The 25,077-nt window shown below is 40.0% G+C and overlaps 3 protein-coding genes across 9 annotated transcripts in view; 2 read left to right on the top strand and 1 right to left on the bottom strand.

Annotated features, from left to right (window-relative positions):
• The window catches only part of cecr2 (CECR2 histone acetyl-lysine reader), a 50,325-nt gene extending 47,255 nt beyond the window's left edge, over window positions 1-3,070 (top strand). Inside the window, exon 19 of the mRNA XM_066649120.1 lies at window positions 76-3,070. The gene's annotated coding sequence lies outside the window, so the exon portion shown is untranslated. The remainder of the gene's footprint in view (window positions 1-75) is intronic.
• Window positions 3,071-6,567: 3,497 nt separating this feature from the next.
• On the top strand, window positions 6,568-14,640 carry ada2a (adenosine deaminase 2a). 7 transcript variants are annotated; one of them, XM_066649662.1, is made up of 11 exons: window positions 6,637-6,696; window positions 6,890-7,008; window positions 8,230-8,574; window positions 8,789-9,005; window positions 9,098-9,308; window positions 9,424-9,551; window positions 9,645-9,735; window positions 11,040-11,148; window positions 11,282-11,439; window positions 12,714-12,916; window positions 13,081-14,640. In XM_066649662.1, exons 3-11 carry the CDS (start codon window positions 8,268-8,270, stop codon window positions 13,181-13,183), a joined length of 1,527 nt encoding a protein of 508 aa, XP_066505759.1. In that variant the 5' UTR covers window positions 6,637-6,696; window positions 6,890-7,008; window positions 8,230-8,267; the 3' UTR covers window positions 13,184-14,640. The 7 variants fall into 7 exon arrangements, 5 of the variants coding, with proteins under 5 accessions (XP_066505758.1, XP_066505762.1, XP_066505761.1 ...); XR_010795979.1 differs by lacking the exons at window positions 6,890-7,008; window positions 13,081-14,640 and adding an exon at window positions 11,611-12,261 and having other exon boundaries at window positions 6,568-6,696; window positions 12,714-12,848; XR_010795980.1 differs by lacking the exons at window positions 6,890-7,008; window positions 13,081-14,640 and adding an exon at window positions 11,611-12,247 and having other exon boundaries at window positions 6,568-6,696; window positions 12,714-12,784.
• A 320-nt stretch (window positions 14,641-14,960) lies between these two features.
• Window positions 14,961-22,393, bottom strand: ribc2 (RIB43A domain with coiled-coils 2). Its single transcript, XM_066649871.1, has 8 exons — window positions 22,283-22,393; window positions 21,559-21,824; window positions 20,018-20,099; window positions 19,088-19,399; window positions 18,379-18,497; window positions 16,243-16,470; window positions 15,386-15,552; window positions 14,961-15,113 (listed from the first exon to the last, which is right to left on the bottom strand). The coding sequence occupies exons 2-8, from the start codon at window positions 21,673-21,675 to the stop codon at window positions 15,032-15,034; spliced, it is 1,107 nt and encodes a 368-aa protein (XP_066505968.1). The 5' UTR covers window positions 21,676-21,824; window positions 22,283-22,393; the 3' UTR covers window positions 14,961-15,031.
• Between the last annotated feature and the right edge of the window lie 2,684 nt (window positions 22,394-25,077).

Raw genomic sequence — 25,077 nt, forward strand, 5'->3', positions numbered from 1 at the left:
TATTTACACATATAAATCTGCTATCTCTGCTCTAAAAACTCTATAAAAACCCATTATTGTTTTAATGTCATTCAGAAGGAAAAAGCAGAGCGAAGTGCTGCACCTCATCACCTGGAAGATCACGTTCCAGCTCTTGACTGACTGATACTGACTGTGAAAAGACACTGCTTTCCAGAGTGAATGTAATTTTTGTCTTGTTTATGTTGTGGAACAGTATTTAAGTGCTGCATCCACTGGATTAGACACCGTCCTACAGCGGGAGCTACACAGGGTCTGTGGGCCTCAATATTGATGATGAATTTGGAGCCTGAAAAATTTCACTGCCCTTTGGATGTATTTACTCAAATCTTATTGGGACTGCAGCTTGTTCTCTTTGTACATCCTCACCTGAAAGAGCTCTGCCAGAAAACTGCACTTTGATAGTGTGACCTCTTTCCCTGTAGGAGCTATAAACTTAAGGCTTCAATGTGTGTGCAACTGAAAGGAAATGGACCAGCAATCAGTGGGTGTCCATGAGAGGTTTGAGGAGTTGTTTATCAACTTGGCGTTCCTTTCCAAAGTTAAACTCAGGTGGATTTTTATTATTATTATTATTTTTAACAGAAGGTACTTGTAAACTACAAAAAGTACTCAAATCATCTCTGATCCTTGTGAACACACTGGACACTGTTGCCTTTCACATTCTCATTGAATGTCATGTATGTGCGAATGTTGTTTTAGACGTACTAACATTTACAGGATGTGGGCACTGGGTGGATCACCACCAATGGATCTTCTTCAGGTGACCACCTCCACATCAGCTACAGCAGAATTTCCCAGTTCTGGTTGGTTATGCATCCTTCAACGCTGCCTTTGAAGAATGTGTTTGACACGAATTCCCAGAAATCTCAGCTGCTCCTGTTGTTTATGCACTAGAGATAGTCTTTAATACTGGAATTAGTGGCCTTGAATTTTGTAGATGTGTGCTACTCCTGTATATATGATTGTATGAAATGACTCTGAGATTAGCCCCCTCTGAGTTATAATGCATGCTTTCTACTCAGTAGATCTGTCCTGCTACTTTCTGTGTATGCGTTATGAGGAGGGAGAGGCTTTGTGTCCTTTATTTTTTTCATGTTTATAATTGTGGCATCTATCCTTTTTTCAGAGGGGAAGAGTCTTGTGTCAGAAAAGAGCATCATATTTACAACTGTGAAAGTAGCTGGTGTACATGATTAGGAAATATTTAGGACTGTGATATAGGACTTTCTTTTTCTTTTTTCCTCCCCCCCTTTTATCTATTTCGGTGCTTCCTCTTTCACACTTCAGCGTGATCCAACTGTATGTCCTCAGGGTGTCATGCTTTTAATACGGGTATTAACAAATGATTTTAAGGGGAAGTGTTGCCTGAGATGATGACTGGAACTGTGATGAATAATTGATTTTTATTCATTTAAAGAAGATTGTTGTTTTTTTACACATTACACGATTACACCTTAAACTTAAAAAAAAAAAAAAATCTTATTAACAAACTTTACTGTGGGCAAAAAAACAAACAAAGAAACCAGGTTAGTTGTGTTGATCAAACTTTTATGCAGACAAAAAGATGTGAGCGATGCTCTCTGTTGATCTCATGTCGCCACTGCCTCAAAGTAGCTTATCCTTTGGATTAGGGTTGCGTAAATATGTAAACTGTGAGCTTTGGCTTCTATCTGATAGTTGCTGATGTCCATTCTGATTCTCATGCATGGCAAAAGGTTCGAAATGCATGAAAGTGCTAAAAAGTATGCATTAAATCTCAGTCGCCCAGTATGTCGAATATTAATTGTGCATCCCTGATTCAGGCTTCTCCATATGGATGTGTGGATTAGGATGCTTGCACTATGTATGCTCTTTCAATTACTGGTTTTTAATAGTTGTGTGTGTGTGTGTGTGTGTGTGTGTGTGTGTATATATATATATATATATATATATATATATATATATATATATATATATTTGGAACCAGGCACTAAATGTGACAGCTCTGTGCCAACAGCTGCAAACATATCTACCTCAGAAAATGAGTCTGGCGTACTTGGCATTCCCACACGAGTCCCTCAATGAATTGTCTCATTTTGATTAGTCCAGTGTATTATCATATGAACACTGCTTAAGCCTTATTTCTTCCAGTTAGATAACTGTTTGGCGTCACTGCCAAACTTGAACATGCCGATCTCACTTTGTCGGTTGCATCACACACGCTGAATGTCGTGTTTTTCCAGCCGTGTCTGAGATCACGAGAATGTATCGTGAAAATAACGACTGCAAAGTTATCGACATCACTACAGAAATTTTTGAATGAAATGAAGGCAGGTCCGTTTAACAGGCTTATCATCTTTACTAGCCTTCAGCAGAACCTGACCTGTTTTAACTTGTTGCCTCTCAAACACCTGGAGTGTCTGGCAGCAATTTTTAATTTGGGAATCTTTTCAGTAGACACCTGAAGTGTTACACAGGTTACAGTTAAATAAGAAGGGCACAGGAAATCTCTAGCAGATGTAAGTTGACGTAGACGTTGCCCTGCGAACCTTTCTTTGCTTAATAGGGAGAGTTATCGTTTTAGCAGTAGACAGAGTTATACTCTCTGCTTAAGCTGTTCTTGTATGAAGGGACAGACTAGGTTTTATGGACTAAGTTGTATTCGCTGTGTACAGATTTGTTTTGTACCTGTTTGTTCGCTGCATTAGGGACTGAGCTGCATCTACTGATTCTATCATTCCCCATTGTCTGTCTGTCCTTTGTCTCTGTCTAAAGTAGTGAATTGACTAGAGTTGGTTAAATATGAATCATATTTATTTGCTGTTTTACTTTTTGTACATTGCTTTGAGCTTGTTTTTTTCTTTTTAATATAATTGTTCATTTTAATTTTACTTTTTTTTTATTTTGTCTTGTTTTTAAAACAGTTGACGATACCTCAGTAGCACAACAGCATCAAAAGGACTCTTGTATGTTTCATTTTCGTGAAGTTCTTATCTGACTGACATAGATTATTTTGGAAATGGACCGAAGTGTTTTCTATACTGTACATTTCTTAGAATAAATAACCTTTTTTCATGAGCGTTTGTTCTCTGTGAATTCTTAAATGTGTTTATTTATTTTTTAATATTAAAAAGAATATATCATACCCCTTTTCCACATCATTTCCCTTTCCTCCTTTTGTCAAAATACCACAAGGATCAAATACCACTTTTCAGTGCCTTTTCCTTTTAAATGATAAAGAGCCTGAACCAAGCTCACAGTAGTAAAGAGAAGGAACCAAAGTTCTGTTTATATATTTAGCCATTTTGACTCCGTTGGTTCTCTTTCTTCTCCGTTCTCGTTTTCTCCATTTTTACTCAATGCTCTTATTTCTTGGCATAGTTTTGTTTGTTCTGCTCTGTTTAACCGCTCTTGTGCTCTCACATGAACATGGGTCTAGCTCTGTGATTGGAGAGATCGCGATGAGGAGGCGGGACAATTCTGAAGTCTCTGCGCTCTACATGTAAAGTGGCACCAAACTGTAACTACTCATTTTATCCCAGGTTTTCAGACTTTCATATCACAAAATCTTACTGGGTTTTTGGTTTCACTGTATGTGTGTTTCACAGCCCATGCACTGAAAAAGTTCTCTTTTATAAAAAAACAAACAAAAAAACTGTTGAAACATATTCATTAAAAAAGAAACAGGAATATACTTGTAGTCATTGGCAGAATGATCCATGAAGAACATTGTAAGAAGTAAAAGCTCAGAATAAAAATTACATTGGGTTTAGACTCACTTTATTTGCCACTGTGCTTGCTCACAGAGGAATTTGTTCTTTGCATTTAACCCAATCCGTGCGCAGACATCCGTAAACACACATTTACACACACACACACACTAGGGAACACTAGTTGGCAGTGAGCACACAAGCCTAGAGCAGTGGGCAGCCATAGCCACGGCCCCTGGGAAGCAGTTGTGGGTTACGTGCCTTGCTCAATGGCACTTCTGCCATGACCTGCTGGCTCTGGGGATCGAACCAGCAGCTTTCCGGCCACGGCTGCCTGGTGGGTAAGTTCACTGGTGCCTGTATGTAGTAAACCAAATGGTTGTATTCAGGTTATTATAGGGATCATGGTCCCCGGTTCCTATCACCATGACTGGAAAAATCTGGGTCAGTAAGATCCACTGTTTTTCTCTATAATTGCCCTTCATTCCCAGTATCTACTACACTCCATACCCTCACACCACATCTGTGGCACTTGTTGTCCCCATGCAGCAGCTGCTGGAGTTTTGTTTATCTGTTTGACCAGAAGAGATTTGGGTCCCACTTGTGAGACTTGGTACCTTCCAAGATTTCTTCCTCCAGCTGCAAAGGAGTTTTTTTTTTTTCCTTGCCCTTGTCACCCTTGGCTTGCTCACCTGGGGATATAAATTTCGTTTTTTCTATAATTCCCAGTTTTTGTAAAGATGTTTTGTGATACCATCAGGTTGTAAAAAAGCACTATACAAATATATTTGAATAAAAAAAACTTTCCTTAAAACCCAAAACCTAAATTCCTATACAGTTTATGCCTCAACCCCATAGAAAATCTAAAAATTAGTTGTCAGTTATAATTATCATAAAAAGAAATGAACAATATAATTTACAAGTTTTGAATGACAACTTTTTGAATGGAATTATTCATTCATTCATTGTTTGAAACCGCTTATTCAATTCAGGGTCACGGTGGGCCGGCAATCACTGGGCGCAAGGCAGAGACACAACCTGGAGGGGGCATCCGTTCTTAGCAGCGCGACACACTCACTCGCACCTACGGACATTTTTGAGTCTCCAATCCACCTACCGTGTGTTTTTGGACTGTAGGAGGAAGCCCATGCAGACACAGGGAGAACACACCACACTCCTCACAGACAGTCACCTGGAGGAAACCTACGCAGACACAGAGAGAACACACCACACTCCTCACAGACAGTCACCTGGAGGAAACCTACGCAGACACAGGGAGAACACACCACACTCCTCACAGACAGTCACCTGGAGGAAACCTACGCAGACACATGGAGAACACACCACACTCCTCACAGACAGTCACCCGGAGGAAACCCACGCAGACACAGGGAGAACACACCACACTCCTCACAGACAGTCAGCCGGAAAAAAAAACCACTCGGAAACGGGGAGAACACACCACACTCCTCACAGACAGTCACCCAGAGGAAACCCACGCAGATACGGGGAGAACACACCACACTCCTCACAGACAGTCACCCAGAGGAAACCCACGCAGACACTGGGAGAACACACCACACTCCTCACAGACAGTCACCCGGAGAAAACCCACGCAGACACAGGGATAACACCCCACACTCCTCACAGACAGTCACCCGGAGGTAACCTATGCCGACACAGGGAGAACACACCACACTCCTCACAGACAATCAGCCGGAAAAAACCCCACTCGGAAACGGGGAGAACACACCACACTCCTCACAGACAGTCACCCAGAGGAAACCTACGCAGACACGGGGAGAACACACCACACTCCTCACAGACAGTCACCCAAAGGAAACCCACACAGACACGGGGAGAACACACCACACTCCTCACAGACAGTCACCCGGAGAAAACCCACGTGGACACAGGGAGAACACACCACACTGCTCACAGTCACCCGGAGAAAACCCACGAGGACACGGGGAGAACACACCACACTGCTCACAGACAGTCACCCGGGGGAAACCCACGCAGACATGGGGAGAACACACCACACTGCTCACAGACAGTCACTCGGAGAAAATCCACGCGGACACAGGGAGAACACACCACACTCCTCACAGACAGTCACGGAGCAGAACTGGAACCAACAACCTCCAGGTCCCTGGAGCTGTGTGACTGCGAAAACTACCTGCTCCACTACCGTGCCACCCTGATTAGAATTACTGAAATAAATCAACTTTTCCATGATATTCTAATTTTATGACTATCACCTGTATATACTGTGAAGTTACTCAAGATTTACCTTATTTCTTGAATAAATTATGCCATGTTTATTGTATTTCTGATGAATTCATTTAATTTGTTTTTTATCCCCTATAAACATGGTTTCAGTAGTATTTACTGATTAATTGACTGACCATTTGTGAAATGCTCCCCCAGAGCAGCGCCCTGCTTCTTGTCCTCTTGTGCCTTTCAAAAATGCTCAGCAATGCCTTTTGTTTCTTTAGTAAATTCAGCTCCCTGTTTTGATTAAGAGGAAAGTGGAAAACTAGTGACGTATAGAATCTCCACTGCCCACAACCTAGTCCTGGGTTCTGGATAGTCTCAGGACAACTGCAAACATCTGAATGTTCATAGTTGTGCAGTGTAACGTTACTTTGCGTTTTATTGCCGATGTATAATTATAAACTGTTAGAACGTGTGTGACAGTGTGTGTCAACTACACTGACACATTAACTTGGCCTCCGTGCATTTATTTCCTTTCCTTTTTTGCGGAGATGCATATCAGAACTGAAATGTTAGTGAATTTCAGGTCATTTGAATTAACGTGTAAGAGATATACACCAGAGCAGGCCATTGACGGAATGTTTTTCAGCCAATGGGTGCAGAGCGGGATGTGACGTCTGACTGTTTTGGCGACTGAGCTGAGCCCGCTGCTGCTGCTGTTGTTGTGAGAGAAGTGTGTCCGCTCATTGACTCCACGCTGTTTATCACGGTGAGCATTCTATATGGCAACTAAACCACTTTTTAAAAATTATTTCTTGATACTCGTCTTTCGTGTCGTTGGGGGTCAGCTGTGTCTTTTAAACAGTCTCAGTCTCTCGGTCCCCTGGCCACTGCCTCAGCTCTTAATGTAAATCTTATGGAAAAATACAAAATCAGCCGTTGCCGTTTGCTTTGTTCACCAGCGTCGTTCTCAAAATCCAAACGCTGCAGTCGGACTCTTCACTGCCTCCTTAAAGCTTCGGAGAGGACTGCTTTCTTGCTGGGGTTTTAATATTATTACGTACATGACGCAAGTTCACAGGTAGGATAATAAATACACCCTCCAGTATCAGGTGTTTTAACTAGTTATCCTGGTATTATTTACGGCTGATTATTTATCAGTGCACAATAAATAGTCAGTACCTCGGCTGAGCATTTCTGCTTTGAAACAGCAGTATTTCAAAGACAGTCTCAAATGGGCAAATTCAGACAGGCAAGGTTTCTGACGTCATAAAGCAAAAGCACCAAACCCATCAACATGTGGTGTGTGGCTGTCAGGCTGCAGGTGGAGGGTTATGTGAGTTAGAGTCAGGAAGTAATTACATATTCTTAGATCAGTGCCTTCTGAATGAGGGTGAAAGTGTAGAGTGCCCATTTTTAATAACTTAAAGAAATATACATTTTTGAACAAGAGATTCCAATGAGAAGCTTTAAATTTCAGACTCTAATTTAAATGTATTTGAAAGACCGTATATAAACTATGCCATTTCTATAGACAAGACAAGACAATTTTTGTTTATTACTGGTAATAAGTAACAGACAGAGAGTCACGGGTTGTCCTTGCTGCTTCATTTAGGCATAACACAGGGAGCTTTTGATGCTTTCTGTACTATTATTTTAATTATGGCTGTAATTCTGTTACTAATTCTGTGCAACTGTGGTTTATGGATGAATCTGGCCTTAACAGAAAGTTTAGTGTAGAAAAAGCAAAAGAGAAGAGAAAGTAAGAGGCTTGCCTCCTCTGCTCTACTTTAAGAATTATACAAAGCATGATAGTAGTAATATTAGCAATAAATTGTGTAGCTGTAATTATTTGTTGTAGTTGAGAATAGGGACAAATATCACAACAATCAACAAGCATCACAATATTTTGAGATTTGATGAATTGTAACAAACAAAAAAGGAAATTCTTCCAATAATACAATAATTCAGCAGTTTTATCCAGAGTATTCTGTACACACTGCACAATAGAGTTAAAATGAACTAGTGTAATGAAACACGCAGTGGAACAGTTTACTTTAACAGTGATATACACAGTAAATCACCTTTATTTATTTGGCAAATTTAAAGATATGTTTCAACCTCATTTTTAGAGGTGGCTGATAATCTAAATGCTCATAAATTGGATTTAAAGCGATCATTTCAATTGATGTATTAATTAATTCTTTAAATTTATGTAAAACAAAACAAAAATGAATGTATATGGCTTTCTGACATTTGTGAATTTGCACATATTCAATGACTGACCTCACCTCCTCTGCAGATTCATGTTTATCTTCGTATTGGAACCTCCACAGACTCATGGCTGCTGAGTCCTGGAGAAAGCAGATGTATCTGCTGTGGTCTGTGTTTGTGTTTTGGACACCGCTGTGCTGGGGAAGGCCTGATCCTCAACAGCGTCAAGCCCTCCTGCAGCAGGAGGTGATCAGAGAAGTCGGAGGCAGCGTGGTGCTGAACGACAAAGAAAAGCTCCTCAATCAAAAGCTCCACCAGCTGAAGCTGCAGGAAATGGAGTTGCCAGAGTTTCCCCCTGCGATGCACTTCTTTAAAGCCAAGCCTCTGATCGAACAGAGTGCTGTCTTCAGCTTCCTGCAGAAGATGCCCAAGGGTACAGTAATGTTCATTTGAAACATATAGGATCCTTCATTGCGTTCATACAAGCCCAGTGTCCTTTTCATACCTAAACTCACATCAGAGTACTCGGAATTAAATTTATTCATGCAGATCTTTGGAAGTGTCAGTGAAGTTCCTCTTGATATTTTGTGTCAACTGTTTTGTCATTTAGTGAACTCATTATTTACTGTTTCCTCTTTGTGTTGCAGGTGCAGCACTACATGTCCATGATTTTGCCCTGGTTGGAGTTGAATGGCTGGTGAAGAACGTGACCTACAGAGAGAACTGCTATGTGTGCTTTACTGACGATAACTCAGTGAGGTTTCTCTTCTCCACTGGGAAACCTAAGTATAAAGAACACTGCTCCACATGGACTCTACTCAAAACACTGAGACTGAATCTGAACAGTACAGAACTGGACAACAGGTGGGCTGAGGAGACATTAAAGAGAGTTAGTGTTTAGTATTAACACAGATCTTCAGAGACAATAATGGTTATTTTCCTGTTTGAATTTGCAGCTTTATCCGTAATCTCACGCTATTTACTGAGGACCCAGACAAGGCCTATCCAAACCAAGATGTTGTCTGGAAGAGGTTTGAACAGGCGTTCTTAGTGGCTTATGGACTGGTCACCTATGCCCCCGTCTTTAAGGATTACTTTTATGAAGGCCTCAGGCAGTTCTACATGGACAACATCATATATCTGGAAATCAGAGCTCTACTACCACCAGTATTTAAATGATGATCTAAATGATTTATGGGCTGAGGGATATGATCTAAAATTAATTCACATAAAATTTGTCATATTAAAAGTTGACAAACCCTGTTTTTCTGCTTCGTCTCAGACATATGAGCTGGATGGCAGGAGAAACAGTAGAGACTGGAGTCTCAGGACTTGTCAAAAGCTTCTTCAACAGTTCAGAGCTCAGTACCCAGACTTCTTAGGTGCTCGAGTGATCTTCACCGTCCACAGGTTTAGTCTTAAAACCAGTGTTTGAATTTACACACTACATTGTACTGGCTGCTGCTTTTACTAGTCCTTGACACATGTTTGTGTTTGTCGCAGAGGTTTGAATTTAACGGAAGCTGTTAAAGCTGTAGAGGAAGCCATGACCCTACAAAGGAATTTCCCAGATATCATCGCCGGGTTTGACTTTGTAAGTACAACTGTACTATCTAACCAAGAAGTGTGTGTTACTTGCTTGTAATTGCTAAATGATCTATAGGATGATCACCTCCATATACATTAATTTATTTTACCATGTTAATGTGGTTTTTGAGGACAGCACAACTTTTTTTCTAGATTTTTGCATGACCTCCCCCTCCCCTTGTTCAATCTAGAGAACAACAGATTGACAGGCAACGGGGTATTTCCAATTTTTCCCAGGCAATATTATTGGGTCATTTAAAAAGCAAAGCACCGTCCAGAACTGTCCCTCAACCCAAGCAGATAAATAACAGCCCTGAACATGCCCACAAGAGACGTGGGATATCATGAGATGTTTGTCATTGTTAGTCTAAACATAGTGAAATTGAGACATTCAGAGGGTATTGATTTCAACTGGAGAGAAGCTAAGATTTAAGTAAAAGCTTAAAACATTTATTCACTATTCAAAACCACCAATGAACCTTCAAGACATTTCTAAAAACAGCTTCTAAATTTTTATTTAGACATAAATAATTAGACATAATTGCGGCACGGTGGCGCAGCAGGTAGTGTCACAGTAACACAGCTCCAGGGGCCTGGAGGTTGTGGGTTCGATTCCCGCTCCGGGTGACTGTCTGTGAGGAGTGTGGTGTGTTCTCCCTGTGTCTGCGTGGGTTTCCTCTGGGTGACTGTCTGTGAGGAGTGTGGTGTGTTCTCCCTGTGTCTGCGTGGGTTTCCTCTGGGTGACTGTCTGTGAGGAGTTGGTGTGTTCTCCCTGTGTCCGCATGGGTTTCCTCCGGGTGACTGTCTGTGAGGAGTGTGGTGTGTTCTCCCTGTGTCCGCATGGGTTTCCTCCGGGTGCTCCGGTTTCCTCCCACAGTCCAAAAACACACGTTGGTAGGTGGATTGGCGACTCAAAAAGTGTCCATAGGTGTGAGTGAATGTGCGTGTGTGTTGCCCTGTGAAGGACTGGCGCCCCCTCCAGGGTGTATTCCCGCCTTGCGCCCAATGATTTCAGGTAGGCTCTGGACCCACCGCGACCCTGAACCGGATAAGGGTTACAGATAATGAATGAATGAATTATAATTAGACATAATTTACATTTTAGGACAAAATCTCTGAGTCCTCTTTTAAAACATTTTCTCAGCCATTAAGTAGGGCAATTGTAAAGATTTCTTGTAATCTGTTTCTGTGATGAATGTATTAGAGATATAAAACCATCACCCAACACCCCACCACTGTGAACCAATCTTTGAATTATTCTTTTAATGTGTTCATATGAAAAAAAGTGATGTTTGTGTTGTCCTCTTTTAGGTGGGTCGTGAAGACACAGGAAGGCCTCTGTGGTATTTTAGAGACGCATTAGAAGTGCCTGAGAAACAGGGCATTTATCTGCCCTACTTTTTCCATGCAGGAGAGACTGGTATGAGCTTGTATGAGTCTCAGAGCTTGTTTTTTTCTTTTGTACAAGTCTTAGCGCTGTCCTTTGAGGCTGAATGATGAACCTTCAGATCTGAGAATTCATAAACCCTGTGTTGTGTAACATCTTCATGCAGACTTAGAAGGCACAGACGTCGATCAGAACTTGATGGACGCTCTGCTGTTCAATACCTCTCGCATCGGCCACGGGTTTGCAATCACACGCCACCCTGTAGTCAAAGAGCTCGCCAGGAAGATGGATGTAGCTTTGGAAGTTTGCCCCATTTCTAACCAGGTACAGTACTGCTCATGTACAGTTGTAAGCTTGTGCTGAGAACTATAAATAAAACTTGTGCTTTAGTTTTTAAGTTTTATAGCACAGTAAGAATGAAGCTCTTTTGAGTTTCAACAGTTTGAGGAAGTATTGTAAACAGGAATGCATGTCCACATTGTTTCACTACAACAGAAGTGTGTTGCTTGGCTTTCTCTACATTTGAAACTCCCCATTTGTATGATGTGTCTGGGGAGACCAAGGCACAAGCTCATGTGAGTTCTAGTTTTAACATTGTGTTATAAATTAAACCATATTTACTCTACTACTTTGTGATGAGAAATACATTTGACTTAATTGATAGTCACTTATACCTATTAATATAACTATTATCCACGTTTGAGCATATTATTTCTGTATGTTTGTTTTATGCGTTTATGTTGGTTTACTATGGTGACGCAGCAGGTAGTGTCGCAGTCACACAGCTAAAGGGACCTGGAGCTTGTGAGATTGAGTCCCGCTCTGGGTGACTGTCTGTGAGGAGTGTGGTGTGTTCTCTCTGTGTCTGTGTGGGTTTCCTCCAGGTGACTGTGAGGAGTGTGGTGTGATCTCCCTGTGTCTGCGTGGGTTTCCTCTGGGTGCTCCAGTTTCCTCCCGCAATCCAAAAACGCACGTTGGTAGGCGGATTGGCAACTCAAAAGTGTCCGTAGGTGTGTGTGTGAGTGTGTGTTGCCCTGTGAAGGACTGGCGCCCACTCCAGGGTGTATTCCCGCCTTGCGCCCAATGATTCCAGGTAGGCTCCGGACCCACCGCGACCCTAAACTGGATAAGGGTAAATATATCTAAGTAAGTAAGTATAAGTAAGTAAGTATATCTGTAAAGATAATGAATGAATGAGAATGAATGTTGGTTTACTAAATATTTATAACAGTTAGCGTTAACCAACCAATGCAGTTATAATTTCCCACTTCTGGTGATTGTTCCAGAAGAGTATGTGTTACATACAAGTCTTCATTTTTATTTGTAGCAAAGATATGTGAGCTCTTTGCATAAAGGTTTTATTCTTGCTCAGATATTAAAAAAAACAATGTGCAAAATAAGTATTTATGTCTGGCCTTATTAAAGCAGAGTTTTGTTTATTCTTTTCTTCCTCAAACCCTGATTCAACACACAAAAGGCTTAATAACTACCCGATTAGCCTATTTCAATGAATTCACTCTAATCAGGACCTGTGTCCTCCCTGGGGTGGAGTTTGTAAATACTGTATCAGAACTGTATTCTTCATTTGCTCTGTTTAGGTTCTGAAGCTGGTGTCAGACATGAGGAATCATCCTGCTGCTGTGCTGATGGCAGAGGGTCAGCCCATGGTGATCAGCTCAGATGACCCAGCTCTGTTTGGGGCGACAGCCCTTTCTCATGATTTCTACCAGGCCTTCATGGGGTTTGGAGGAATGAGGTCTAATTTAGCCACCCTAAAGGAGCTTGTCATTAACTCTCTTAGGTAACTTATTACTTCTTTACATTAATTCAGAAGAAACTGTGTCCTCTATATGTTTGGCCCTACTTTATGTTTTATCAGCATTTACACTTCTGCTTTGGCAGAATTTTTTTTTTCCAGTTTGTGCACCTTCCATGACACTGATTTCTCTGTATTTTCTTTTACAGGTATAGCTCCTTGTCCCCCGCAGAGAAGGATAAAGCCATTACAGCTTTACTAGTGAAGTGGGACAAGTTTGTCTCAGAAAGTCTGCTACAGACTTTCTGGTGAAATAGACTTCATGGTTTGGACATTTCACATGTGCAATTTTACATGCACTGGAAAAGTGCAAGTCGAGTGAACTGAGCTGGGGTTAATTGATGTTGGGTTGATTTGAGTATATTAATAAAGGGTAATATGTTTTTATGCTTTCTCTGTCAGATTGGGTAAGATTTGTGTTTGGATTTGTTTCATTTTAAAGGATGGCTTTCTGACGAACTAAATGTAGTGAGCCACTCAAGTTTTTTTATGTGCACAATGTGTGCATCCATCGCCCTCTAGTGGAGGAATTGATTTAGTGCAGCTGAGTGGTCCACAACAAAATGGTGGGCAGAGGGCGCTTGATCTCAGGTCATTCAGATAAATGGGGGTGGGAGTGGTTGGCTCTCGCCCCTCGCTTCGCTGCCGTTGTATGCTTAGCTGAACCTATGTGTGCTTTTAGGTCCTTTTACACATGTGAATTTCTTTTTAAATTCATCCAAGAACTTACATTTAGTTTTCGGCATAGCTGCTCGAGCTGAGGGTAGGTAAGCATACATGAGCTTTGCCTGACGTAAACAAGGGCTACTGACGTGCAGACTGACCAATTAAATGATTACAGAGAAGGTTATCGACCAATAACCGTAGCTCTACAGTCAGACCGTGCAATGAGAAGATTTTAGGTTACTTCACCACTTCCCCTTCTCACTCAAGCGAACCAATCGGAGTAGGGGAGGGCAGGACTAGTTTGTGAACGAAAGTTCTCGAAGTTCTATGTAAGCTCTAGAAAAACAAAATCCCGGACGTTTGTGAAATTCCGGCCGGACATTTTTTAAGTGAAAAAAAGAGGACATGTCCGGGTAAAGGAGGACGTATGGTCACCCTAGTTTTTAATAAAAGTACAGTTTAGTGATAAATAATGCAGTTTCACATAATAGACATTAGATCATGTTGCAACTTTGTTGTCAAAACGGCATATATTATCTTGACCACCAGTATATAAAACCTTAAATTCTTACACGATTTCTTTATTTTACACAGCTTTGATGTCATGCGATGAGCTGTCCACCATTAAAAATCTATAATTATGGAGACTAGATGTTTAAGAAGACAAAATGAAAGTATTACAATATTAATGGTTAAAGAGAATCTACACTACCCTGGTCAAACTGAATGAAGCTGGTCCATGAAAAAGTGTGGGATGTCATGCTGGAACTGCTGTATGCAGTTACATGTTCATTATTGTGATTAACTGTATATATGTGTAATATAAATGCAGTAAAATTTTGAAAAATTAAAAAATCATGTTTCACATGTTTTGCAGATCTCTGTCAGTATATTTTGCTTCATAGCATTTAAGTGCTTTAGTGAGCAAAATAAAGATGTTTTTTGTTACATTGCTATATTGCTGTGTTTTACATTTCCAGTTAGAGCATTTGATTTTCCTTTAGTTCCAAATGAAAAGAGCCACTTAGCATGAAACTACACACTGTCAAATCCATGCAAACACAAATAGTTTCATAATTTACTGTTTTTCTTGTATTGCACATGGGGATTCTGTCGATTTAAAATATAATACATTTGATTTTTTACATTTAATATTGGAGCTATGTTTACCAGTAATGAACAACAAGGAGTTTTATAATTGTGTAAAATTCAGAACTACTAATTAGCAGTGCAGATTATTAGGCACAATGTACTGGGAAGCAATGAGCAACAGAATATTTAAAGACTGTGTAAAGATTATTGCATCTTTTTTTTAACTGTGAATCTGCTGGAAATTTGCAAGCAATGAAGGACATGAAGAAAGAAAGACATTTTTTGTGAGAGCATTGTCTTTATTTTTTTGTTTTCTTTTCTTGTTGTGATTCTGTTGAATATCTACCTGCTGCTGGTATTGAACTGGGAGAAGTAGCTCTCATCAGGAACATTGGAGTAAACCTCTTTCTCAAGGTGCTCCTTCCTGTAGTGGAGACAATATATACCACTTCTAAATTCACAGCTCTGTCTACTGACAATACACAGCAAGTCTGAGATGTGATGTTGTTTTTCTTCTCAAATGGCTGCAGTTTGATTTCCTCTAATTTGTAACATTACTGTTCTGTCATAACATTCACCACTATTCAAAATTCAGTACTTGTAGCTCAGCAGATTAATCATTTTATAATAAAATAAGGAATAGCTTTAGGTTGGTATCTGGTCGCTAAAGTGTGTGTGTGTGTATGTATAACTCACTGCCTGTGTTGGATGAGGGCAAGCTGTGCGTTTGTGTTGTCTATGCCTCTACGCAACTCCTTGTTGATGCGGGCCTGTTGTCTCTCCTGCAGCAGAGCAGCACGAGCTGAGGCCAAACGTTCAAGGTCTTGCAGCATATCCTCCTGTTGCTGCTGCATATGAACTTTCTACACACACACACAACAAATATATGGAAAAACCTGGCCATGTTCATTCATCCTAAGCAAATTTAAAATCAAAATACAGCTTAATACAACCTTTTAAAAGAAGCAATCACTCACATAGCCAGCTAATCTGGGGGACTGGCTTTATAGAGCACACACTGATTCATTCTGGGACTACAGCAGGGTTATTTAGTTGTGTTGAACCTTCTAGAAATAAAATCACTTTCATAATATTCATTCATTGTCTGTAACCGCTTATCCAGTTCAGGATCGACATGCGTCCGTAGCCCACCCAGAATCATTGGGCGCAAGGCAGGAAAACACCCTGGAGTTGGTGCCAGCTCTTCACAGGGACTTTCATAATATTGTTTAATAAAAATGTGAGATTACTCCTTCAAACTAAAAACACTGAACTATCTGTGGATAGTTTCACTTCTCAGTGACAAGCCATTTGTGCCGTAGCTCAGAAGGCCAAAAACAAAAAGATATTTAAAGAAACCAATTCTACATCAGAGAAGTCTCAGATCAGTCAAAGACAGACAGTGTAAAGTGTCTTTAATTTTCATTCTTTAGCGTTTATTAGCTTTGATTTTATTTTATTTTTCTGGAAAATTATGGTGTATTTGTAAGCTCTAGAGTGTATGTAATGGGACCATACATTGAATCAAATCTAATGAAAAGAATTGCCTTTACCCTCCTCTCCGTGGCTTGCTGCAGCTGGTACGTGGTGTAATCCTTAATCTGCTGAGGGGACATGCCCTTATAGCAGTCTCTGCGCACTCTGGGTTGTCCCGGGACTCCAACACTTCTCTGGGTGCTCTCTCTCAACACTTCACCCTGCAGCTGGTTCAGGATGTCTGCCTGGTTATTTTTCTCTTCCTCATGACGCTCCTTCTCTCGCTGCTGTGACAACTCAGCGGCCTGTTCACAATGGAGGATTTAATCATTTGAGGGACAAATTTAAGGAGAATAATTGTCCCCTTCACTTACTAAATTCCCAAAGAGTTTTTCTTGATTTTTCCCAACAAAGAAAGTTTGAAAATTCAATCAATTCAAGAAAAACAACATCCATTTTTTTTATTTAGATATTATATTTACGCTATGTCCAAAAGTGCTGGTATAGTATAGAACACACCACACTCCTCACAGACAGTCACCCGGAGGAAACCCAAGCAGACACAGAGAGAACACACCACACTCCTCACAGACAGTCACCCGGAGGAAACCCACACAGACACAGAGAGAACACACCACACTCCTCACAGACAGTCACCCGGAGGAAACCCACACAGACACAGAGAGAATACACCACACTCTTCACAGACAGTCACCCGAAGGAAACCCAGGCAGACACAGGGAGAACACACCACACTCCTCACAGACAGTCACCCGAAGGAAACCCACACAGACACAGGGAGAACACACCACACTCCTCACAGACAGTCACCCGAAGGAAACCCATTCGTAAGAATTAAATGATTGTGCAGTAGCAAGGCTTTGCATGAAATAGTGGAACATTGCTGTGTGTGGTTAATTGTATTCATCCATTAAAGCATTACCGATGTCTGATCCCAGAAGCAGTACTGAGCTCCATCACTCTACAGAATGCAGTTCCACTGCCCAGTGGTATGGGGCTCTAGTCTACACATTGGGGTGATTCAACATAGGCTTATGTTCAGCTGCTCCATATCATCCTGTTTAATATGAAGTACTTTTCAAAGGATATTATACAAGCTGTATATTTACAACTAAATGTATCAGTGTTTTAAACAGCTGAACTTGTACTCTGTTTACAAATTGCTCTAAGACTGTAAGGCTTCCCAGCTTCCCCTAAAATGTCAAAAAATAAGTGATCAAATATATAATGTTGTGTGTACATGTCATTGAATAAATATGCACTACAACGCGATTAACTTTTGTTCAGAATCAGCTTCTTATCACTGGTAAAGACGCGGCTTTCCTCTCAATCATTCGCGCAGATTCACAGTGATTTAAACAGTGTGGACGCTGAGTGTCTACAGAGTTCAATAGCGACGCAGCGAAGTGCAGCGAAACGAGACGAGTGATTGGATAAATGCTGGACTTTGTCCCGCCCATCGGACTCTCAGCGTCTCTGGGGGTCTATGGGGCAGTGGGCTGGCCTCGGCTGGCCCGGACGCTCAGCTTCTGCATGATGATTGGATGATCTGTCTGAGGCTGAATCCCTTTTTGATTGACAGCGAAATGAGCGAATCAGCGATCCTTTGGTTTAAAGATTCGTGGGAGCATTAAATTTTCATTCTGTTCTGAGTTGAACCAGACTTTCTGAATCCTGTTAAAAACGACTAGCGACAAATCAAGCTTCTGTTTCTCGTGTGTTTTTTTGTAGCTGCTTGTGTTTGGAGACTGACTTCTATCACTCTTTCTGACTTCTATCGCAGTTTCTGTCCAGCGGGTGCTGCTGAGCCCCTCCACCTCAAAAAGCACTCACAGGCGGACACACTTCACATGGGCCAAGGCCGTTTAAGCAGCCTAGCTCTGCTGGCCATTGAGAGGACACTAGTCAAGTGTCAAGACGCCTTTTTGGTACGACAGGGTCACAGATCATTTTCTTAAAAAGGAACGGAGGGTAGAATTTACGTATAAATAAACCGACACATTTTATGATGTAGGCCGAAATTGAGCTTCCCCTCCTTGAAAGACCAGTATCCGCCACTGGTTTACACAGTGTAGCTAGTTTATGAAGCTCTTTTAAGGGAGGTGGGCTGAATAGATTACAATGCAGATTAACATCCATAGTACATTAACCTGTGCTTGGTTTCTCAATGAAAGTTACACCCATGGACTCACCAAGGCTAGGTTGAAGTCTCCGATGGCAGTGTTGGTGGCCCTCTTGTGTTCTTCCTCCATCTTCTGCATCTCTAAAGCTCTGCTGTCCAGAGCTACTCGATTTAAGTCATACTGCTGATCTTTTACAAAACAAGAGATCGTCAGCTTCTTTGAAAGGTCTCTGGGTCATTGAATTTACAAAAAGACAGGACAGTTTTAAATTTTGGAGAGAACCTACTCATATTTTCAATATTATATTAATGCTCTATCCCACATTCATTTAGAGATTGGTGCAATGGAATAAAGGGACTGGAACTGGAGTTTTAAGTGGGAGATTCATTCATTCATTTATTTATTCATCCATTCATTGTCTATAACCACTTATACAGTTCAGGGCTGTGGTGGGTCTGAAGCATACAACGAAACACTGTGTGCAACGTGGGAACACACCCTGGAGGGGACGCCAGTTCATCGCAGGGCAACACACACCCACACACAACTATGAGTAGCCAATCCACCTACCAATGTTTGTATTTGGGTTGTGGGAGGAAACCAGTGCACCCGGAGTCATCCAGAGTGGGGCTCAGGATGGGTGACTCATTGAGCATAGTGACCTGTCTCATGTGTAGGTGCTCCTGAAAGTCTCCTTTCAATTTATTCTTTTCTAGAAATATTATACAAACTCGGTGTGCACATTGACAGGGTTTCTAAGCTGATGAAATACAATTACCTTCCAGGTTCTGCAACTCTTTTTTTTTCTCTAGCTCGCGCTGTTGTTGTACGATCCAGTTTCTCAGCTGATCCTTCTGCTGTCGTGCTCTGTCTCTGCTGGACGGGTCCTCTCCTGTCAACCCTGGCAGAATACACATTCCTTCCTGCTTCTTCAGGAGCTCAGGGTCATTCAGGTCAAACTTTCGTCTGCTGCTGGGCTGCTGGAACTGGTGACGGAAGTGTACAATGGCCTCTTCCAGAAGGCGTTCATCTTTTTTCTGCCAGTGCGCCAGTATGTGAGCTACACGGTTGGTGCTTATTAGACCATCCTCTGAAAAAAAGAGAAGAGAAAAGACAAAATCACTGATTATTTATCAGGAATATGATAAAGGATTAGCACAACCAGTGTGGTTTTTGACTTATATGCTCTCTGTATTGGTGGAAAATTCTTTAGAAATTGTATTGCTCCACTATTATTATTATTTTACTGTGCTTATTTTATTCATTTTTCATTCATTCATTATCTGTAACCGCTTATCCAGTTCAGGGTCACGGTGGGTCCAGAGCCTACCTGGAATCATTGGGCGCAAGGCAGGAATACACCCTGGAGGGGGCGCCAGTCCTTCACAGGGCAACACAGACACACATTCACTCACACCTACGGACACTTTTGAGTTACCAATTCACCTACCAACGTGTGTTTTTGGACTGTGGGAGGAAACCCATGCGGACATGGGGAGAACACACCAACTCCTCACAGACAGTCACCCGGAGCGGTAATCGAACCCACAACCTCCAGGCCCCTGGAGCTGTGTGACTGCGACGCTACCTGCTGTGCCACCGTGCCGCCACTTATTTTATTTTACTTATTAATTTATTTTATTGTAAATTTGGTAATTTTTTCTTTATTTGTTATGCTATAAAACAAGCATTAACATGACAAACTCACCATATTCCTTCTGGACTTTTGCCCCCACTTCTTCTTTATTCCTTCTTTCTTTCACTTGACAGTCAAGAGCATCCTTGTCAATCTAGACCAACAAAATGTTTTTACTTGTGCTTCTGAAAGTGTTAGACTGCACTCAGTTACCAACCCATATCTAACAGTTTATCAAATGAAGCATATTGCCATGCATTAAAACAGGCATAGAAAAAAACATAGAAGGGGTCATAAAGAAGAATGTGGCAGTGCCATACACTGTCAGAAAATTTGTCTCTGTGGTGGTACCCTCAAGTGTACATATGTGTACCTTTAATTAGGGAACATAATTATACCTTATTCTATTATAACTGTAGATTTTAAAATTGTGTTGATTTCATACACATTTCATGTCCAGGACTTTTATTACGTTTTTAAATTTGACTCAGTTCTATAATGAAAACTTACAAATATTCACCTATATTTTCCAGAGAAGGGAATGTAATGTACTTTCAGGGAATACAATTGGGCTTTTAAACACAGTTGTACTTTTAAAGGTACATTTACACTGTTTGTACCTTTAGTGACCAATAATATACCTCTACTTGGGTGACCAAATCTGAGATGGTGAAAAAAGAGGACACGTCTCGGATGAGCCCTCGCGAGAACTTACATTTAAGTTTCGGCATAGCTGCTCGAGAGCTTTGCCTGACGTACATGAGCTTGACGTAAACAAGGATTACTAACGTGCAGACTGACCAATTAAATGTTTACAGAGAAGGTTATCGACCAATAACGGTAGCTCTACAGTCAGACCGCCCACTCAGAAGATTTTAGGCTACTTAACCACGCCCCCTTCTCACTCAAGCGAACCAATCGGAGTAGGGGAGGGCGGGACTAGTTTGTGAACGAAACGCTTCTCGAAGTTCTATGTAAGCTCTAGAAAAACAAAATCCCGGAGGTATGTGAAATTCCGCCTGGACATTTTTTTAAGTCTAAAAAAAGACAAGTCCGGGTCAAAGAGGACGTCTGGTCACCCTACTATTGTACAATGCAGGAAATGTTTTCCCTGACAACTATAGGTTGCTTTTATTTTGCAGTGAATATGTCTTGCAGTATCTATCTGGCAGTTTTATGGACCAATCTGGGTTTTGCACATGCCAGGACAAGGTTACCAATAATACAGTTTAATCGAGGAAGAATAATCATCTGGTGAATCTTATAAGGGAGAGGCCTAGGACTCTTATTTCATGTAAAGGGTAACGTTAAAACTCCAGCATATAAAGGTATTTTATACAACTGTACCACTTTATCATTGCATAACCAAATTAATAACTTTTTAGGAGATGGAGACCCATTCTTAATTTTAATTCTTTAACATTCATCTTAATTTTAGGACAGCTGTTGTGTTCAAATGATGTAACAAATGTTCAAATGTAACAAATGTTCACTATTTGTACAGCACTGGTATTTTCAAATTACAAACAAATTAAAAAAAACTGATATACAAGAGTTTGACCAGGAAATATGTATTATTATATGCAGAAGTCCTGTTCATAACTCCAACTCACACCAATTGTTCTCTCTTTGGCGTTGAAAATGCAGTTTTGCCGCTGTATCTCCCGGTGTTTTCTTCTGTCCAGGTTGGCGGCTGTACTGTGGTCTGACTGCAGCTCGACACGCTTCATCTCGGAGAGTTCAGAATTTTATTTTAATGAACGTTTTATTTCTTGGCTCTGTCCTCCCCGTCTCAAACAGGTTCTGTCCTCCCAACTGCCTCCACATGTAAACACCCCGTTTCCAGGAGACCAGGATTCACGGGAGACCTCTGTCGGTCCTTGACAAATCACACATAGTAATAATACACACAGAAATAAAAAAATAACACCACATCTGCTCATGTTTTTTTTAAAATAAACTGGACCCTAAAGCAGAAGAGAAAAGAGGGAAAAATTCCCGATGACTGTAACATTTTCAGGAAAATTTACTAAGGCATGGGAACGACGAAATAAACAGTGGGAGTGACTAAATTAAACTGGGAATGTCTAAATACGCCGTGCTAACGACACATTTAATGCGTGAATTACTTAAAGGGGACGTCTACGATTGTGGGGAACTGCTCTCTGGTTTGTTTACGTATGTTTGAGGGGGAAAATCCGCTGTTGTTTGAACCTGGCTGAAGTTTGTCTGTAAGGTTTCTTTCACTGCTTGATTTATCACAGAAACTCAGTGGTAACTTGAACGATATAGATTAGTAGCACAGTGTTTACATATGGAGTTACAGTGGGTTCCTACCGAAATAATATGAAACCGCAAAATAAGTCAATATTAGTCACACATGGAGCAGCAATAAAGCAATATCCACATATTGGTTCCTGACTTTCAACGTTTGGAAGTCTCTGTCGTTTCTCTGCAGTGAGCAGAAAGGACTGCGGTTAAGCTAGCCGCCGTTTGAGAAAACACGGTTAAACTAGCCGCACGTCAGATTTTATTGCGCGTATACTAGTGACAAACCGGTAATACTCAATGCGTGTGAAGACCTGAGCTTATGCCCTTCATTTTAAAGAAAGTAACAGAATTTAACCGGTTTATATATTGGTCATTTCTAGTAAGTAGTCCAAACAATCAACAGATATCAGTTCAGGGTTTACTACACTATGTATCTATGAAGTATGAAGTGATTCTACTGTATAGTTTTTTATGTAAATGACATTCAAAATCCCTATAATTGTCCATTGTTTTTAATGTTAACTCAAGTTTACTGCTTTATAAAATGGTTATTTTGAATAAGTAGTCCACACAACCAATATATATCAATTCAGTGTTTGCCATACTATGTACCTATGACATATGAAGTGATTTTACTGTATAGTTTGTATGTAAATGACATTCAAAGTCCCCATAATTGTTCATTGTTTTTTAACATGAGTCAAGTTCACTGCTTTATAATATAGTCATTTCTAATAAGTAGTCCACACAACCAACAGATATCAATTCAGAGTGTACCACACTATGTACCTATGAAATATGAAGTGATTTTACTGTATAGTTTTTGAGTAAATTATATTCAAATTCTCAATAATTCTCCATTGTTTTTAATGACGACTCAAGTTTACTGCTTTATAATATGGTCATTTCTAATAAGTAGTCCATACAATCAAGAGATAAGAGATATCAGTTCAGTGTTTACCATACTATATACCTATGAAATATGAAGTGATTTTACTGTATAGTTTTTGAGTAAATGACATTCAAAAATCCCATAATTGTCCATTGTTTTAAACATGTGTCAAGTTCACTGCTTTATAATATGGTCATTTCTAATAAGTAGTCCATAAAACCAACAGATATCAGTTCAGTGTTTACCATACTATGAACCTATGAAATATGAAGTGATTTTACTGTATAGTTCTTTCTGTAAATGACATTCAAAATTCCCATAATTGTCCATTGTTTTTGAACACGAGTCAAGTTCAATGCTTTATAATATGGTCATTTCTAATAAGTACTCCATAAAACCAACTGATATCTGCTCAGGATTTACTATACTATGTATCTATGAAATATGAAGTGAAAAACTATAGTGAAAACTATACAGTAAAATCACTTCATATTTCGTAGATACATAGTGTGGTACACACTTAACTGATATCTGTTGGTTGTATGGACTACTTATTAGAAATGACCATATTATAAAGCAGTAAACTTGATTCATCATTAAAAACAATGGAAAATTATGGGGATTTTGAATGTCATCTGCTCAAAGACTATATAGTAAAATCACTTCATATTTTATAGGTACATAGTATGGCAAACACAGAACTGATGTATGTTGGTTGTGTGGACTACTTATTCAAAATGACCATTTTATAAAACATCAAACTTGAGTCATCATTAAGAACAATGGAAAATTATGGGGATTTTAATATCATTTACTCAAAATGTATATAGTAAAATCACTTCATATTTTTTAGGTACATAGTGTGGTACACCCTGAACTGATATATGTTGTTTGTATGTCACTACTTATTCAAAATTACCATTTTATAAAACATCCAACTTGAGTTAACATTAAAAACAATGGACAATTATAGGGATTTTGAATGTCATTTACATAAAAAACTATACAGTAAAATCACTTCATACTTCATAGATACATAGTGTAGTAAACCCTGAACTGATATCTGTTGATTGTATGGACTACTTATTAGAAATGACCATATTATAAAGCAGTGAACTTGACTCATGTTAAAAAACAATGGACAATTATAGGGATTTTGAATATCATTTACTCAAAAACTATACAGTAAAATCACTTCATATTTCATAAGTACATAGTGTGGTACACACAGAACTGATATCTGTTGGTTGTATGGACTACTTATTAGAAATAACCATATTATAAAGCAGTGAACCTGACTCAGGTAAAAAAAAACAATGGACAATTATAGGGATTTTGAATGTCATTTACATAAAAACTATACAGTAAAATCATCTCATACTTCATAGATAGATAGTGTAGTAAACCCTGAACTGATATCTGTTGATTGTATGGATTGCTTACTAGAAATGACCAATATATAAACCGGTTAAATGCCGTTACTTGTGCTTTAAAATGAAGGGTATAAGCTCAGGTCTTCACGCTCATCGAGTATTACCGGTTTGTCACTAGTATACGCGCACAAAAATTTGACGTGCGGCTAGTTTAACCGTGTTTTCTCAAACGGCGGCTGGCTTAACCGCAGTCAGAAAGGAAGCTTAGCGTGTGTGACTGAGCCACTTTGTTCGTTTACTGACACAGGCTGCCATTAACACAATAGGTCTGTTTCCACGGCACAAACAAACTGAAGAGCTAGAAAATGGCGAGGAAACATAGTACACAAACCATGTATTTGAGAAAAAGTACAGATACTTGGTGTAAATAAAATATTACTCCTCATTGTAGATCTCCACTTGAGAAAAAGTACAAAACTATTTCCCTTATACCTCCAATGAACTAGTATAATATCTGTAACAAGACTTATGTTTAACCTAGTGTAAGTGAAAAGACTGTCACTCTTGGTTCCCCAGTCTTTTCATAGATTGTCATT

This window comes from Hoplias malabaricus, chromosome 17, assembly GCF_029633855.1.
Source record: "Hoplias malabaricus isolate fHopMal1 chromosome 17, fHopMal1.hap1, whole genome shotgun sequence".
Lineage (NCBI taxonomy): Eukaryota > Metazoa > Chordata > Actinopteri > Characiformes > Erythrinidae > Hoplias > Hoplias malabaricus.

What these genes read in the sequence shown, in the direction of transcription:
- ribc2 (XM_066649871.1), bottom strand. Translation starts at nt 21,675, where the DNA reads ATGAAGCGTGTCGAGCTGCAGTCAGACCACAGTACAGCCGCCAACCTG. An exon ending in AAAAGTCCAGAAGGAATATG is followed by an intron (nt 19,400 to 20,017) that starts GTGAGTTTGTCA and finishes TCTTTTTTTCAG; the next exon opens with AGGATGGTCTAATAAGCACC. An exon ending in GCCCTCATCCAACACAGGCA is followed by an intron (nt 15,114 to 15,385) that starts GTGAGTTATACA and finishes TCTCCACTACAG; the next exon opens with GAAGGAGCACCTTGAGAAAG.
- ada2a (XM_066649661.1), top strand. Translation starts at nt 8,268, where the DNA reads ATGGCTGCTGAGTCCTGGAGAAAGCAGATGTATCTGCTGTGGTCTGTG. An exon ending in AGTACAGAACTGGACAACAG is followed by an intron (nt 9,006 to 9,097) that starts GTGGGCTGAGGA and finishes TTGAATTTGCAG; the next exon opens with CTTTATCCGTAATCTCACGC. An exon ending in TCATCGCCGGGTTTGACTTT is followed by an intron (nt 9,736 to 11,039) that starts GTAAGTACAACT and finishes GTCCTCTTTTAG; the next exon opens with GTGGGTCGTGAAGACACAGG.